This window comes from Macaca mulatta, chromosome 19, assembly GCF_049350105.2.
Source record: "Macaca mulatta isolate MMU2019108-1 chromosome 19, T2T-MMU8v2.0, whole genome shotgun sequence".
Taxonomy (NCBI): Eukaryota; Metazoa; Chordata; class Mammalia; order Primates; family Cercopithecidae; genus Macaca; species Macaca mulatta.
This window is the reverse complement of record NC_133424.1, coordinates 62,740,519-62,758,551: the sequence shown is the minus strand read 5'-3', so window position 1 is coordinate 62,758,551 and position 18,033 is coordinate 62,740,519. Positions and strand designations below refer to the sequence as shown.

The 18,033-nt window shown below is 51.0% G+C and overlaps 1 protein-coding gene across 2 annotated transcripts; it reads left to right on the top strand.

The window, feature by feature from the left end:
- The first annotated feature begins 75 nt into the window (after positions 1 to 75).
- Positions 76 to 17,243, top strand: LOC114674079 (napsin-A). Of its 2 annotated transcripts, XM_028839443.2 has the most exons (10): positions 76 to 207; positions 10,207 to 10,671; positions 13,442 to 13,583; positions 13,660 to 13,783; positions 13,972 to 14,090; positions 14,568 to 14,767; positions 15,882 to 16,004; positions 16,098 to 16,242; positions 16,605 to 16,703; positions 16,940 to 17,243. In XM_028839443.2, the coding sequence occupies exons 2-10, from the start codon at positions 10,586 to 10,588 to the stop codon at positions 17,165 to 17,167; spliced, it is 1,266 nt and encodes a 421-aa protein (XP_028695276.2). In that variant the 5' UTR covers positions 76 to 207; positions 10,207 to 10,585; the 3' UTR covers positions 17,168 to 17,243. The 2 variants fall into 2 exon arrangements, with proteins under 2 accessions (XP_028695276.2, XP_028695277.2); XM_028839444.2 differs by lacking the exon at positions 76 to 207 and having other exon boundaries at positions 10,281 to 10,671; positions 16,982 to 17,243.
- The last annotated feature ends 790 nt before the right edge of the window (positions 17,244 to 18,033 follow it).

Sequence of the window (18,033 nt, the reverse complement as noted above, 5' to 3'; positions counted from 1 at the left end):
TGACAGATTCCCGCCAATGGAACAGGGGCAAAAGTAATCCTGGCAGAGACAATGCGAGGCATCTGGGCTGATTATTTGGTGTCTGCAGCTTCAAGAACCACGTTCAATTCCCCTCCAAGTGCATCTGGGCTGCCTCCTTTTAACCTTTCTGCACCGCAGCACCCCCTCAACCCCGTAAAATGCGGGCGATAATTCCTTTATTACAAGGTTAGTTAGTAAATAAAATGACGGGTTTAAAAATCTGGCAATCCTTTACCTAATCACCTCCTGAGGGGCTTCGGGAAAGATTGTGTTGGGCGATTCTGGAGACTGTGCTCCTCTGATGGTGGAGGCCGACCCGGTCACAACCCCCGGAGAGACAAGACATAGGGAGATCCAGGTCCCATCGGCCAGGCCGTGTTCGGCAAGAGATGTCCCAGTAACCTCGGGCAGGGGAGTCAGGGAGGAAGCCTCTGTTCTGCTCCTTTTCCCGTTGGGTGCAGAGAGCGAGCAAGTCGGCATTCCAGGCGGTGGGAAGCGCCAGGGCAGAAGCAGGGAAGCTGGAAATAGCCTGGTGTTCCAGGAGTCCCGCTCTAGAAACAGGTGTGGCGGCTGGGGAATCTTGGCTGGGAAAATAGGCCCACACCTCCACCTTGTGGCCAGTTGGGAATTTGCAGGCACGGCCTCTCAGAAACTACTTAAGGGCGCTTTGGGTGAATTTGGATGGGGTGCTGCAGACGGAAAGCGTGGGGGGCGATTTGAAGGGGCCCACCCAGATCGAGTGCTCTGACTGAGAAAACAAAGTGGGTGGTGACAGTTATCAGAGACACGGTCGACTGTTTCAAGAAAATCCCCCAGAGCAAGGAGTGCACAAAGTGGATCTTTACCATTATTTTTGCATTTATTTATTTCTATTGAGACAGTGTCTCACTCTGTCGCCCGGGATGGAGTGCAGTCACGTGATGACGGCTCACTGCAGCTTCAGCCTCCTGAGCTCAAGTGATCCTCCTGCCTCACCTTCCCCAGTAGCTGGGACTACAGGAGTGTGCCATTACGCCCAGATAATTTAAAAAATTTTTTTTTGCCGGGCGCGGTGGCTCAAGCCTGTAATCCCAGCACTTTGGGAGGCCGAGACGGGCGGATCACGAGGTCAGGAGATCGAGACCATCCTGGCTAACATGGTGAAACCCCGTCTCTACTAAAATATACAAAAAACTAGCCGGGCGAGGTGGCGGGCGCCTGTAGTCCCAGCTACTCGGGAGGCTGAGGCAGGAGAATGGCGTGAACCCGGGAGGCGGAGCTTGCAGTGAGCTGAGATCCGGCCACTGCACTCCAGCCTGGGCGGCAGAGCAAGACTCCGTCTCAAAAAAAAAAAAAAAATTTTTTTTGGTACAGACAGGGTCTCCCTTTGTTGACCAGGCTGGTTTGCAACTCCCAGGCTCAAGCGATCCTCCTGCCTCAGCCTTCCGAAGGGCTGGGATGACACCCCCGCCTCCCAAACGCACCCCCACCACACCTAGCCTTTCTTTTCTTTTCTTTTCTTTTCTTTTTTTTTTTGAGATGGAGCCTTGCTCTGTCGCCCAGGCTGGACTGTAGCAGGGCGATCTTGGCTCACTGCAACTTCTGCCTCCCAGGTTCAAGCAATTCTCCTGCCTCAGTCTCCCGAGTAGCTGGGATTACGGGCGCCTGCCACCACGCTCGGCTAATTTTTTTGCGTGTTTTTAGTAGAGACGGGGTTTCACCATGTTGGCCAGGCTGGTTTTCAACTCCTGACCTCAAGCGATCCGCCCGCCTCGGCCTCCCAAAGTGCTGGGATTACAGGTGTGAGCAACTGCACCCGGCCACCTTTTCTTTAGAAATTACCCCGCCTTCGGTGTTCCTTTATTGCAATGCAAAATGGACTAATACAGATGCTATGGAATAGATGTGCAGAAAATATCTATAAGGATATTACTGCATTGTTTATTACATTAAAAGGGGGAAAACAATCTATGCAGAGAATCAGTTCTGGAAGTGGTGTGGTAGTGTTACATTAATACTCTCAAATACTATGTAGCTATTTTAAAAAATGGGCTTGGCCGGGCATGGTGGCTCATGCTTGTAATCCCAGCACTTTGGGAGGCCAAGGTGGGCGGATCACCTGAGGTCGGGAGTTCGAGACCAGCCTGACCAATATGGAGAAACCCCGTCTCTACTAAAAATACAAAATCAACTGGGTGTGGTGCCGCATGCCTGTAATCCCAGCTATTTGGGAGGCTGAGGCAGGAGAATCACTTGAACCCAAGAGGCAGAGGTTGCGGTGAGCAGAGATTGCGCCATTGCACTCCAGCCTGGGTGAAAAGACAAGAGCGAAACTCCGTCTCAAAAAAAAAAGAAAAGAATGGGCTTTAGCCAGGCATGGTGGTGCGCCTGTAGTCCCAGCTACTTGGGAGGCTGAGACAGAAGAATCATTTGAATCTGAGAGGTGGAGGTTGCAGTGAGCCAAGATCGCGCCACTGCACTCCAGCCTGGGTGACAGAGCAAGACTCCCTCTCAAAAGAAAAAAAAAAAAGGCCGGGCGCGGTGGCTCAAGCCTGTAATCCCAGCACTTTGGGAGGCCGAGACGGGCGGATCATGAGGTCAGGAGATCGAGACCATCCTGGCTAACACGGTGAAACCTTGTCTCTACTAAAAAAAAAAAATACAAAAAACTAGCTGAGCGTGGTGGCGGGCGCCTGTAGTCCCAGCTACTCGGGAGGCTGAGGCAGGAGAATGGCGTAAACCCGGGAGGTGGAGCTTGCAGTGAGTTGAGATCCGGCCACTGCACTCCAGCCTGGGCGACAGAGCGAGACTCCGTCTCAATAAAAAAAAAAAAAAAAAAAAAAAAGAATGGCCTTGTGGAAGTATATGCACTGAAGAATACTCATGTCTGCAGGTTATTCTGAAATCAAGAAAATGTGATGGGCTGAGGAATGAATACAGCAAGGTTTCTCAACCTTGCCACTGTGACATTTGGGGCCAGATTTTTTTTTTTTCCACTTTGCCACCTAGGCTGGAGTGCATCCTGGACCTGCTGGGCTCCGGCGATCCCCACACCTCAGCTTCCAGAGTAGCTGGGACGACAGGTGCATGCCGCCATGCCTGGCTAAGTTTTACATGTGTTTGTACTGGCTATGTTTCTCAAGCTGGTCTTGAACTCCTGAGCTTAAGTCATCCTCCCACCCCGGCCTCTCAAAGTCCTGGGATTACAGGCATGAGCCACCATGCCCTGCCTGGGGCTGGATAATTTTTGGTGGGGGGCTGTCTTGTGCATGGCAGGAAGCTTAGCAACATCGTTGGCCTCCACCCCACTACATGCCAGAAGCATCACCCCCACCCCCCACAGCAGGTGAGACAAAAATGTCCGCAGACAATGCCAAATGTCTCCTGCAGGGAAAAGAGCCCCTAGTTGAGAACCACTGGGACACAGGGTAGGCTAGACGGATTGAAACAGGATAAATCGGCCAGGCGCAGTGGCTCACACCTGCGCCTCAGCACTCTGGGAGGCCGAGGTGGGCGGATCACCTGAGGTCAGGAGTTCGAGAGCAACCTGACCAACATGGTGAAACCCTGTCCCTACTGAAAAATAGAAAAATTAGCTAGGCGTGGTGGCAGGTGCCTGTAATCCCAGCTGAGGCTGGAGAATTGCTTGAACCCAGGAGGCGGAGGTTGCAGTGAGCCGAGATCACGCCACTGCACTTCAGCCTGGGCAACAGAGTCAGACTCTGTCTCAAAAGAAAAAAAGAAAAGAAAAGAAAAGAAACAGGATAAAGCAAACACAGACAAATGTTAGTGGTGGAAGCTGGGTAGGAGGTATATGTGTGTTCACTGTAAAATACTTTCCACTTTGTCTTATGTTTGAGTGTCTGAATTTTCTTTTTTTCTTTTCTTTTTTTTTTTTTTTTTTGAGATGGGGTCTCACTCTGTCACCCACACTGGAGTGCAGTGGCACAATCTCAGCTCACTGCAACCTCCACCTCCAGGGCTCTATCGATCCTCCCACCTCAGCCTCTCTACTACTTGGGACCACAGGTGCACACCACCATGCCAGACTAAGTTTTAGTATTTTTGGTAGAGGTGGGGTTTTGCCATGTTGCCCAGGCTGGTCTTGATTCCTGACCACTATTGATCTACCTGCCTTGGCCTCCCAAAGTGCTAGGATTACAGGCATGAGCCACCATGCCTGGCCTGAATTTTCATAATGAAATCTTTTGGGGAAAAATAAAGTAAATCTGTATGCTCTGACTTTTCAAGACATGCAGAGACAGGATATTGAGGGATAAAAACTGAACCCAAAAGAAGTCCTATGATGCCTGGCATGTGACATTCAAGAACAGACAAAACGAAACTGTGGTCGCAGGGTATTCATTCCTTTTGCGGGACACTGGCTGGGAGGCAGTGAGACAGGACCTTCTGGGAAGCTGGAAATGTTTTTTTGTTGTTGTTGTCGTTTGTTTTTTTTTCTGAGAGAGTCTCGCTCTGTTGCTCAGGCTGGAGTGCAATGGTGCAATCTCAGCTTGCTGCAACCGCTTTCTCTCAGGTTCAAGTGATTCTCCGGTCTCAGCCTCTCAAGTAGCTGGGATTATAGGCGTGCGCCACCACACCTGGCTAATTTTTGTATTTTTAGTAGACACAGGGTTTCACCATGTTGGCCAGGCTGGTCTCAAACTCTTGACCTCAAGTGATCTGCTTGCCTCGGCCTCCCAACGTGCTGGGATTACAGGCATGAGCCACTGAGCCCCGCCTGGAAACGTTCTATGCTTTGGTCTGAGTGGTGGTGTACACCTGTGTGTAAATCCACCAGGCTGATGACGTAAATGCTTAAGTGTTTAGGGGTGAAGAATGGATGTCTGCAACTTATCTGAAAGAGATTCAATAAAAAAGATAGGCTCCTGGATGATAAGAGAGGTAGAGAGCTGGACAGATGTGTAACAAAGACAATTCTGCAAAATACATTAATTATAAATTCTAAGTGATGGGAACAGGGGCCTTCTCTCTATAATCCTGTGAACTTTTCTCTAAGCTTGAAAATCTTCAGATTAAAATGTTGTGGAAAAAAAATAAAGTCATAGTGCTGTACACTTAAGACTCGTGTGTTTCACTATAGATAAGTTATATCAAATTTTCTGATGTCCAGGGAATATGGCTAAGTGAAAAACAATCACTTGCAGATCAATAAGTAAAGCAGCTTTTATTTACTAAAAAAATTAAAAATGGCCGGACACGGTGGCTCACACCTGTAATCCCAGCACTTTGGGAGGCCGAGGCAAGTGGATCACTTGAGGTCAGGAGTTCGAAACCAGCTTGGCCATCATGGTGAAACCCTGTCTCCACTAAAAATACAAAAAGTAAACTGGGTGTGGTGGTGCGTGCCTGTAATCCCAGCTACTCGGGAGGCTGAAGCAAGAGAATCACTTGAAGGCCGGGAGGCAGAGGTGGCAGTGAGCTGAGATCATGCCGCTGCACCACAGCCTGGGTGACAGGGTGAGACTCCATCTCAAAAAAAAAAAAAGCAATTAGAGAAAGTCTACAGAGGTAGAGAGGGAGCAAAGCAAGATGGCTAAATAGAAGTTTCCGCTGATCATCCCCTCTGCAGGAACACCAAATTTAACAAAAATCTACCAAAAAAAAAAAAAAAAAAAAAAAAAAAACCTTCAAAAATCATGGCCTCAGGTGAGCACTCACAGTACCTGGTTTTAACTTCATATAGCTGAAAGAGGCACTGAAGAGGGTAGGAAAGACAGCCTCGAGCTGCTGATGCCACCCTCTGCCTGTGCTCCATGGCACAGAGTCTGTGAGATTGGGGGAGAGAGAGTGCAGCGATTGTGAGACTTTACGTTGAACTCAGCGCTGTCTTGTCACAGTGGAAAGCAAGTCTGCCCCGAACTCAGCAGATGCCCACCCACAAAGACAGGATTTAGACCAGCCCTAGCCGGAGGGGAATCTCCCATCCCAACAATCAGAAATTGTGTTACGGCAAGCCCTGTCTCTACAGGCTAAAGTGCTCTGGGGCTCCAAATGAACTTGAAGGCAGTCTAGGCCACAAGGACTGCAACGCCTAAGCAAGTCCTAATGTTTTTTTTTTTTTTTTTTGAGACGGAGTCTCGCTCTGTCACCCAGGCTGGAGTGCAGTGGCGCAATCTCGGCTCACTGCAAGCTCCGCCTCCCGGGTTCCCGCCATTCTCCGGCCTCAGCCTCCCGAGTAGCTGGGACTACAGGCGCCCGCCACTGCGCCCGGCTAATTTTTTTCTATTTTTAGTAGAGACAGGGTTTCACCATGGTCTCGATCTCCTGACCTTGTGATCCGCCCGCCTCGGCCTTCCAAAGTGCTGGGATTACAGGCGTGAGCCACCGCGCCCGGCCAAGCAAGTCCTAATGTTGAGCTGAGCTTGGAGCCAGTAGACTTGGGGGGCATGTGACCTATTGATACACCAGCAAGAGTGGCTAAGAGGGTGATCGCGCCACCCCTCTCCCAACCCCAGATAGCATAGCTTATGGCTCCAAGAAAGACCCTTTCCTTCCACTTGGGGAGAGGTAAGGGAGATACAGAGGACTTTGTCTTGCATCTTAAATACAAGCTCAGCCAGAGTAGGATAGGGCATGGGTCAAAGTCCTGAGGCCCTGATTTCAGGATCTGGCTACTGGATGACATTTCTAGACACACCCTGAGTGAGAAGGAAACCAGCTACTTTGTTTGTTTTGATTTGTTCTGTTCTGTTTGAGCCAGAGTTTCACTCTCGCCCAGGCTGGATCTCAGCTCACTGCAACCTCCGCCTCCCGGGTTCAAACAATTCTTCTGCCTCAGCCTCCAGAGTAGCTCAGATTACAGACGCTGACCACCACGCCTGGCTAATTTTTGTATTTTTAGTAGAGATAGGGTTTCACCATGTTGGCCAGGCTGGCCTCGAACTCCTGACCTCAAGTGATCCACCTGCCTCAGCCTTCCAAAGTGCTAGGATTACAGGCGTGAGCCACCATGCCCGGCCGACCCAGCTACTTTGAAGAGAAGGACCCAGTCCTGGCAGGATCTATCACCTGCTGACTCGAGAGCTGCTGGGCCCTGAATAACCAGCAGTGATGCCAGGTACTACTTGCTATTGGCCTTGGGTGAGACTCTGAGACATGCTGTGTTCAGGGGAGACCCAGCACATTCCCAGCTGTGGTGGCTACAGTGAGAGACTCCTGCTGGAGAACAGCAGAGGGAAAAGGAAGGCACACTCTGCCTTGCAGCTCAGCCACCAGCTCAGCCACAGTGGAGAAGAAGTGGGATCTTGGGGTCCCTGATTCCAGATCCTGGTTCTTGGATGGCATTTCTGGAACTGCCCTGGACCAGAGGGGAGCCCACTGTCCTGAAGGGGGAGTCCCAGGTCTGGTGACACTCACTGGAAACTGACTGAAGGGTCCTGGGGCCTGGAGTGAACATCGCAGCAGCCTGGCAGTGCTCCCCGCGGGGTGGTGGTGCTGACGGTGACCAGGGAGAGAGGCTCCTTTGCCTGTGAAAGGGGAGGGAAGGGTGGGAAAGACTGTGTCTCCTGTTTTGAGTACTAGTTCAGCCACAGTAGAACAGGACACCAGGTCAGTTTCTAAGTTTTTTTTTTTTTTTTTTTTTTTTTTTTTTTTTTTTTTGAGACGGAGTCTCGCTCTGTAGCCCGGGCTTGAGTGCAGTGGCCGGATCTCAGCTCACTGCAAGCTCCGCCTCCCAGGTTTACGCCATTCTCCTGCCTCAGCCTCCCGAGTAGCTGGGACTACAGGCGCCCGCCACCTCGCCCGGCTAGTTTTTTGTATTTTTTAGTAGAGACGGGGTTTCACGTTGTTCGCCAGGATGGTCTCGATCTCCTGACCTCGTGATCCGCCCGTCTCGGCCTCCCAAAGTGCTGGGATTACAGGCTTGAGCCACCGCGCCCGGCCGAGTTTCTAAGTTTTTTTGTTTGGTTTTTGAGATGGAGTTTGGCTCTTGTTGCCCAGGCTGGAGTACAATGGCATGATTTCGGCTCACTGCAACCTCCACCTCCTGGGTTCAAGCAATTCTCCTGCCTCGGCCACCTGAGTAGCTGGGATTACAAGCGCCTGCCACCACGCCCAGCTAATTTTTGTATTTTTAGTAGAGATGGAGTTTCGTCATGTTGGCCAGGCTGGTCTCGAACTCCTGACCTCAGGTGATCCACCTGCCTTGGCCTCCCAAAGTGCTGGGATTACAGGTATGAGCCACCGCACCCAGCCAATTTCTAAGGGTTTTGACTCCAGTCCCTGGCTCACTGACTGCATCCCTGGAACCACCTGGGACCTGGGGTAACTCGACGCCCTGAAGGGAAGGATGTAAGCGTAGCTGCCTTTGGAACCTGCTAGTTTTAGAGCCCAAGGGCCTTGAGCAAACATAAGCAGTAGCCAGGTCGGTCGTGGTTACAGGAGGCCATGGGCAGGACGCAGCGCAATCCCAGTGACAGTAGGCATAGGGGTGTTTGTGTGACTCCACTCCCGGCTCCAGGTAGCTCAGCACAGAGAGAGAGAGAGAGACAGACAGACAGAGAGAGAGAGAGACAGAGACAGAGAGAGAGAGAGAGACAGACAGAGAGAGAGAGAGACAGAGACAGAGAGAGAGACACAGAGACAGAGACAGAGAGAGAGAGAGAGAGAGAGAGAGACAGAGAGAGAGAGAGAGAGAGAGACAGAGAGAGAGAGAGAGAGAGAGACAGAGAGAGAGAGAGAGACAGACAGACAGAGAGAGAGACAGAGACAGAGAGAGAGACACAGAGACAGAGACAGAGAGAGAGAGAGAGAGACAGAGACAGAGAGAGAGAGAGAGAGAGAGACAGAGAGAGAGAGAGAGACAGAGAGAGACTCTGGGAGAAAGCAAGGGAAGAGAACAAGAGTCTCTGCCTGGTAATCCAGATAATTCTTCTGGATCTTATCCACGACCACTAAGGCAGTACCTCCATGAGTTTGCAAGAACCACAGCATTAATGGGCTTGGGGAGCCCCCTAATGCGGACACAGCTTAGATCACAACACCCAAGTACTTCTGAATACCTGGAAAGCCTCCCCAAAAAGGACAGGTACAAACAAACCTTGTCTGCAAAGACTACAATAAATACTTAACATGGCCAGGCACGGTGGCTCATGTCTGTAATCCCAGCACTTTGGGAGGCTGAGGCGGGTGGATCACCTGAGGTCAGGAGTTTGAAACCAGCCTGACCAATATGATGAAACCCCCATCTCTACTGAAAATACAAAAATTAGCTGGGGGTGGTGGCATGCACCTATAATCCCAGGTACTGGGGAGGCTGAGACGGGAGAATCGCTGGAACCCAGGAGGTGGAGGTTGCAATGAGCCAAGATGGCGCATTACACTCCAGCCTGGGCAATAACAGTGAAACTCCATCTCAAAAAAAAATTAGCCAGGGTGGTGTCAGGCGCCTGTAGTCCCAGCTACTCGGGAGGTTGAGGCAGGAGAATTACTTGCACCTGGGAGGCAGAGGTTGCAGTGAGCTGAGATCACGCTATTACACTCCAGCTTGGGCAACAAGAGCAAAACTCCATCTAAATAAATAAATACCTAACTTGTTAATGCCCAGCCACCAATGAACATCTATAAGCATCAAGACCATCCAGAAGAAATGACCTTACCAAACAAACCAAATAAGCCACCCAGGACCAATCCTCGAGAAACAGAGATATGCGACCTTTCAGAGAGAGAATTTACAATCGCTGTTTTGAGGAAACTCAAAAGAAATTCAAGATAACACATAGAAGGAATTCAGATTCTATCAGATAAATTTAATAAAGAGATTGAAATAATTAAGAATCTGCTGGGTGTAGTGACTCGTGCCTGTAATCCCGGCACTTTGGGAGGCTGAGGCGGATGGATCACCTGAGGCCAAGAGTTCTAGACCAGCCTGACCAACATGGAGAAACCCTGTCTCTACTCAAAATACAAAATTAGCTGGGCATGGTGACGCATGCCTGTAATCCCAGCCTGGGTAAGAAGAGCAAAATTCAGTCTCAAAAAAAACAAAAAACAAAAAACAAAAAAAAAAACCCAGAAAACAAAAAAACAAAAACAACAACAAAAAAATACCCAATGATCTGTTGTCTACAAGAAACATACTTCACCTACAAATAAAAGAGTAAGAGTCTGGGTCCTGAAATGCAGGCAGTCCCACTTCATACATGAGGGAGGGTGTCTAATCATTTCCTTTCTCCCTTCCCCCAGGCCCTTCACAGGTGCCTGCTGGTTTCTCCCACTTGGCCAAGGAAACACTTGTGGTTAATAAGTCTCAGAAAAGTTATATGAAAGTTAAAAGTAAAACTGACAGCAGCTGAAGGATGGGGGGTGGGAGGTGGTCACGGTGGAGGAGACCCCACCACCACTGCCACCCAAGTAGGCAGTGAGGAGCACTACTTCTGCTGACCCTCCAAAAATACTCTGCACAAACCTTCAAGAAACATCCTTGTCCCACTGTATCACCTGCTGACAGATTTCACATCCTGGTCTCCTTCTAAACCTGGAGGTGGGGCATGAACAGGGTGGAGTCACCAGGGAAAGAAAACAAGGCCCCAGGACACCTGGGTTCATACCCAGGTCCCCAGCAATGTCTCCACTACCACTGCTGCTACCCCTGCTGCTGCTGCTGCTGCCTCTGCTGAATATGGAGCCTGCCAGGGCCACACTGATCCGGTATGGCGACCCCACCTACCACCCCCAAACTTGGGAGGGATTCTCTGCCTCTTGCCCTTTAAGTCTAGGACTCCCAGTTCAGTGATTCCCAAACTTGGCACCCAGGATCCCTAGCACTTCCTTCTCAGCTTCCCAGATCTCTAAACCAGGCTGTCACCCCTAAGGGCTCCACTCTGACATCTCGTAAACCAGATTTTTTTTTTTTTTTTTTGAGATGGAGTCTCACTCTGTTGCCCAGGCTGGAGTACAATGGCATGATCTCAGCTCACTGAAACCTCTGCCTCATGGGTTCAAGCAATTATTCTGCCTCAACCTCCCAAGTAGCTGGGATTACAGGCTCATGCCACCATGCCCGGCTAATTTTTGTGTTTTTAGTAGAGACGGGGTTTCACCATGTTGGCCAGGCCCGTCTGGAACTCCTGACCTCATGATCTACCCACCTCGGCCTCCTAAAGTGCTGGGATTATAGGCGTGAGCCACTGTACCTGGCTGACCAGAACCCTTTTATTATTATTATTATTATATTATTTTTAAGACAGAGTCTTGCTCTGTCACCCAGGCTGGAGTGCAGTGGCGTGATCTTGGCTCACTGCAAGCTCCACCTCCCAGGTTCATGCCATTCTTCTGCTTCAGCCTCCCGAATAGATGGGACTACAGGCATCTGCCACCACGCCTGGCTAATTTTTTGTATTTTTAGTGGAGGCAGGGTTTCACCATGTTGGCCAGGCTGGTCTTGAACTCCTGACCTGATGACCTGCCTGCCTCAGCCTCCTAAAGTGCTGGGATTACAGGCGTGAGCCACTGCGCCTGGCTAGGACATTTTTTTTTTTTTTTTTTTTTGAGACGGAGTCTCGCTCTGTCGCCCAGGCTGGAGTGCAGTGGCGTGATCTCGGCTCACTGCAAGCTCCGCCTCCCGGGTTCACGCCATTCTCCCGCCTCAGCCTCCCAAGTAGCTGGGACTACAGGCGCCCACCACCACGCCCTGCTAGTTTTTTGTATTTTTAGTAGAGACGGGGTTTCACTAGGACATGTTTTTGAGAGGTCTCTGCAGACCCCACTATAAGCTCTGATGATTAGATATTACGGTTTCCAGACCTGTGACACACTCCTCCCATCTCAGAGCCCCAGATATGTGACATTTAAACTGAGACTCCCCCACATCACGCCCATCAAACTGTTTGGCCTGAAGAAGTAATTGGCCAGAAGTTTTTGGCCAGAGACGTGGCTCACACCTGTAACCCAGCACTTTGAAAGGCAAAGGTAGGAAGACCGTTTAAGGCCAACAGTTTTGAGACCAGCCTGGGCAACATGACCAGACTCCATCTCTACTAAAAATACAAAAATTAGTTCAGTGTGGTGGTGCACGCCCATGGTCCCAGCTACTCAGGAGGCTGAGGAAGGAGGATTGCTTGAGCCCAGGAGTTTAAGGGGGCAGTGAGCTATGATCTTGCATGATCCTGCTACTGTACTCTGAGCGGGGCAACTGGGTGACACCTTGTCTCAAAAAAAAAAAAAAAAAAAAAAAAAAAAAAAAAGCCAAGTGTGGTGTTTGTGCCTATAGTCTCAGCTACTCCAGAGGCTGAGGTGGGAGAATCACTTGAGCCCCGGAAATCAAGGCTGCAGTAAGCCTGACTGCACTACTGAACTCCAACCTGGGTGAAAGAGGGAGACCCCGTGTCAAACAAAAAGTTTTAAAAAAGAAAAAGAAATCCAATTTTGAGGACCCCATGCAAGACGTCTTCCCACTACCTTACCTCTGATGCCTCCCCCAGTCTCTCCCTTTTTCTCCTCTTCTCCTCATCCCCTGGAACTCCTGGCAGGGGGAGGGGTGTAACTTCCAGGAACAGTTTTCCCCACTTCACATTCTTGTGCGTCTCAAAGACTGACTCATGCGGGGTGGGGGGAAAGGTGGGAGTGAGGCGACAAGTGCTTCGAGAAGTGACTAAAAGCAGGAACGAAGATACTACCGCACATGGTGCTTGTTAACCTGCTTTTTGAACCTAATGTCTCATGGCCATTTTCTAAGTCAATGCAAAGAAAAGTGAGTCTCCAAATGTTGTATCAACAGCATCATCAGGACCTGGGAACTTGTTAGAAATCCAAATTCTTGGGCCCCCTGCTAGACTTATTTAATTAGCAACGAAGATATCTGAATTGTAATTGGCCCTCTAAGTCAAGGGTTGCAAACACTCAGCTTAAGGGCCAAATCCTGTTTGCCTCCTGCTTTTGCAAATACAGTTTAAGGGAACCCGGGCAGGGCATAGTGGCTCTCCTCTGTAATCCCAGCACTTTGGGAGGCTGAGGCCAGGAGTTTGAGATCAGCACGGGCAACACAGCAAGACAGTTAAGACTTGACGCTTACATTTTTCTCTCAAAGGGTGGGGAAAATAGTACCTAAACTCATGAACTGAAGCATGCAGGGGCCACCACCCAAGGGCTTTTGCAAAGGTTAGGTTTTCTGTTAGGGTCTTGGGAAACCTTTGAGAATGTCAATTCTTTGGGAATGGCTTATTTTAAGGGATTTGAACATGGAAAGGTCTTTGGGAAGGTCTGTTTGGGATGCGTTGCTCTTGTAAAGTATTTGGGGATATCTGTCATCATGGCATCTTTGATAGTTTTTTCTGCAGGTTGTTATTGTAGGGTTTCTGGTACTGACTACTATTGTAGTGCCTAGGAGATGTTGAATTTGTCATCATATCCTATTTGGGTAAGTCTATTCAGAGGATCTCCAAGAAGGACAGCTTCCTGTCAATATCGTCTTTCCCTACAGCATCCCTCTTCATCGAGTCCAACCTGAACGCAGGAACCTGAACCTACTGAGGGGATGGAGAGAACCAGCAGAGGTCCCCAAGTTGGGGGCCCCATCCCCTGGGGACAAGCTCACCTTTGTACCTCTCTCGAACTACAGGGATGTGAGTCACAGCCCCACACAGCCCTCACCCCTGTGCCTTTGAACCAAACTCATTTACTCTCCTCTTTTGCTATCAGGTCCAGTATTTTGGGAAAATTGGGCTGGGAACGCCTCCACAAAACTTCACTGTCGTCTTTGACACTGGGTCCTCCAATCTCTGGGTCCCGTCCAGGAGATGTCACTTCTTCAGTGTACCCTGCTGTGAGTTTCTATGCAGGAGAACAAGGCTGAATGGGGGTGAAGGGAGAAGGCGGGGCTGGACCTCAGCTTCTCAGAGGATTTTGAGGAATTGTTCTTTTATGATGCCCTCACAGGTCAGAAAGTCAAAGGGGCAGTAGGCATTGGGGAGATTCCCTCCCCCAGTGACACCCTTCTGACCTCTAACCTAGGGTTACACCACCGATTTGATCCCAAAGCCTCCAGCTCCTTCCAGGCCAACGGGACCAAGTTTGCCATTCAATATGGAACTGGGCGAGTAGATGGAATCCTGAGTGAAGACAAGCTGACTGTGAGTGACCTTTGACTCACAGAAGTCTTCAGCCTAGGAGAACCCCATGGTCTAAGATCATCTGGCTTAGGGAGGGGTTTGAGGAGGAGCTCCCCAAATGAATGGATTGGGCTTTTCAAGTGGGGTGGAGGGCCTGCCTTTCGGAGTGAAGGGATGGTGCATCACAAGGAAGGGGAGGGGCTTCCTGAGTGAAGAGGTGGGGCTTCTCAAGCAGGGGGAGGAGCTTCCTGGGAGAAGAGGTGGGGCTTCTCAACCAGGGGAGGAGCTTCCTGGGTGAAGAGGTGGGGCTTCTCAAGCAGAGGGAGGAGCTTCCTGGGTGAAGAGGTGGGGCTTCTCAAGAGGCAAAGTTTCCTAGGAAGTTGGGGCTTTCATCCAGATGTCCCCAGACCTAGGATTCATGCCTTGGTTTGGGAGCCCTCAGGACATGTGGTTATAGTCATCCAAAAAGTAACTGGTCACATCTCAATCTACCCCTAGATTGGTGGAATCAAGGGTGCGTCAGTGATTTTCGGAGAGGCTCTCTGGGAGCCCGGCCTGGTCTTCACTTTTGCCCATTTTGATGGGATATTGGGCCTCGGTTTTCCCATTCTATCTGTGGAAGGAGTTCGGCCCCCGATGGATGTACTGGTAGAGCAGGGGCTACTGGATAAGCCTGTCTTCTCCTTTTATCTCAACAGGTACTGGGAAGGGTGCACCTATCTATGAGTCCTATCCCCAAGAAGCAAGTGAGTCTTCCTTCAGGAAGTCTCTTACTCCATAAAGAAAGTCCCACCTCCACTCAGGAAGTCACTGACCCAACGCAGGAAGTCTCACTCTCAGAGTCACCCACTTATACTCTCCATTCAGGAAGTCAGCCATCCAATACAGGAAGTTGCCTCTTCCATGCAGGAAGTCACCTACCCTATAAAGAAACACCTCAACCCTATTTGAAGTCCCAGAGCTTAAGTGACAACTTAAGACATACTTAGGAAACTCACATCAGTTCAAAATGCTCCATGTTTCAAAATCAAACAAGGAAATTCCATGCCACACCCAACAAAATACTCAGGAGCTTTCTCTTCCTTACCAAGAAAGCTCAAATCCCATTTGAGAACACTGACCAGAAGTCAGGAATTGCCTGATTTAATCCAGGAAGTCCTACTGACTTGCTAGGAAGTTCAATATTATGCTCAGAAGTCCCACTCAACATCCAAGAAGTTTCCAAGAAGTCTCCACTTTCCTTCCCAGAGGCCCATCACACACAGTCAGAAAATCCTATGCCCACTCAGTTACTCTGACATCCAACCCACTCTAGCAGTTCTACCAACCACTTAGTAGATCCTGCTCTCCTCTACTTTCCAGGAAGTCTCCATCCCCGTTCCCATCGCTCTCAGCCAACTCAGGAAGTCTAACACCTCTCTAGATATCACAACAGGCAATTCAGAAATTCTCTCCTCCTACCCAGGAAGCCACCCCACCCCTGCACAAGTCACACCTTCAAGAGCCAATTCCAAGACGCCACTGCTCTACTTGGTTACTATGATATTCAGCTCAGGAAATTCCCCCAAAACTCTACCTTCCACAGTCAAATGAAGTCTCCTCTTCACTTCAGGAAGTCCCCAACAGCCTAAAGCGCCATGCTTTTCTTGCTTGGCTTCCAGTCCCAACATCTAGGCCCTTCCTGCATCTCACTACCCCGTGGGAACCCCAGAAACAACCCATCTGGTGGGAAGTGCCTCCCCTGGCCATACCTAGGACTGAGGGAAGGCCAGTGACACTGACATCTACACTTTCTACACTCTGCCCCTGCAGGGACCCCAAAGAGCCTGATGGAGGAGAGCTGGTCCTGGGGGGCTCAGACCCGGCACACTATATCCCACCCCTCACCTTCGTGCCAGTCACAGTCCCCGCCTACTGGCAGATCCACATGGAGCGGTGAGGGACTTGGTCTCCTGGTTCTGGAGCTTGGAGGCTGGGGGCCTGGACTCCTGGGACCCTGCTTCTGATGACTGCCTACTTCCCCCTCAGTGTGAAGGTGGGCCCAGGGCTGACTCTCTGTGTCCGGGGCTGTGCTGCCATCCTGGATACGGGCACGTCCCTCATCACAGGACCCACTGAGGAGATCCGGGCCCTGCATGCAGCCATTGGGGGATATCCCCTGCTGGCTGGGGAGGTGAGGTCCCAGTCTCTGGTGGGTACGGGCTGAGGAGGCTGATGGCAGTTTGACGGTGAACATCAAAGGGCCTGAGAGTGGGAAGCAAGTATTTAAGGGGCATTCCAGGGCAAGAGGCACTGGACTTCGTGACAGATAGTCAAGTGTCTACGCTGTGACTCTGTGGATGGTGGTGGGGTGGAGGGAGACGATAATGCAGGTCTGCTTGAGACTGCAGAAGTCTAGGCGGCAGGGCCTCTGCACACAGGACGCTGAATACCCAGGTGCTCAATACGGAAATTACCCCATGGCACTGGAGAGCCACGGAAGGGATTGAGCAAAGCAGGAATCTCTCATCTTCACTGGTTCCTCTTCTCCTCCAGTACATCATCCTGTGCTCGGAAATTCCAAAGCTCCCCGCAGTCTCCTTCCTTCTTGGGGGGGTCTGGTTTAACCTCACGGCCCAGGATTACGTCATTCAGGTAGGTGGCCATCACCATGACGCCATAGGGACGTCATACGAAGGTTTGAGAGGGTAGAGCTGAGAGACGTCACTAGGATGGGAAGGGGCCGCAGAAACATTTCTTGTCCCTGTGATGGCAGTTTGTTGGCGAACACCAAAGAGCCCGAGGGTGTGGGGAAGCGGGGAGCACGGGTTCCCAGGGAAATGGCCGTCCCTGTGCCCGCGACACCCAGTTGTCTTATTGTCGCCTTGCAGACTACTCGAAATGGCGTCCGCCTCTGCTTGTCCGGTTTCCAGGCCTTGGATGTCCCTCCGCCTGCAGGGCCCTTCTGGATCCTCGGTGACGTCTTCTTGGGGACGTATGTGGCCGTCTTCGACCGCGGGGACACGAAGAGCGGCGCCCGGGTGGGCCTAGCGCGCGCTCGCACTCGCCGAGCGGCCCTGGGACTGGGCGAGACCGCGCAGGCGCAGTTCCCCGGGTGACGCCCACGTGAAGCGCATGCGCAGTGGGTGGTCGCCGAGGTTCCCCCTGCCCAGTAAAAATCCACATTTCCATTGAGCGATGCTGCCTAGGTGGCTTCTTTTCATAGCGTATTTGTTAAAGAGAAAGCTTTGTGACCGGGCGTGGTGTCTCACGCCGGTAATCCCAACACTTTGGGAGGCCGAAGCGGGTGGATCACCTGAGGTCAGGAGTTCGAGACCAACCTGGCCAACATGGTGAAACCCCGTCTCTACTAAAAATACAAAAAAATTATCCGGGCATGGTGGTGCATGCCTGTAATCCCAGCTACTCGGGAGGCTGAGGCAGGAGAATGGCTTAAACTCGGGAGGCCAAGGTTGCAGTGAGCCGAGACCGCACCATGGCACTCCAGCCTGGGCAACAACGAAACTCCGTCTCAAAAATAAATAAATAAATGAATAAATAAATAAATAAAGAGAAAACGTTGTGCCTGTACCCACGGAGTTGAGGAAGTGGGAGGCGAAGGGTATCGCCCGTTTCCTCCAGGACGCACCCTGGTGAGGGGTTTTGTAATACGAGTCCCATGAAGCCCCTCGCCTACGCTGCCTTTCGTCAAAAGCTCCCGGCGCCGTGGAGCGTCACGGTCGTTGTAGTCCACGCCGTGGTCACGCCCTGACGGAGGCGGGCGCAGCCACAACATGCGTGGGAGGTGACAGGTGGCGACGGCAGCGATAGGTGGCAGTGGGGGGGGGTGTGTGATTGTAATTGGTAAGGGTTTACCAGTTCCTGTTCAAGGGGGCAAGGATACTATTCCCCCGGATCTCATCTCCTGTTTCCCCTCTCTCCCTCCGGATTCTGAGACCCCGGGGGAGCTCTGAGCCTCCGGGTT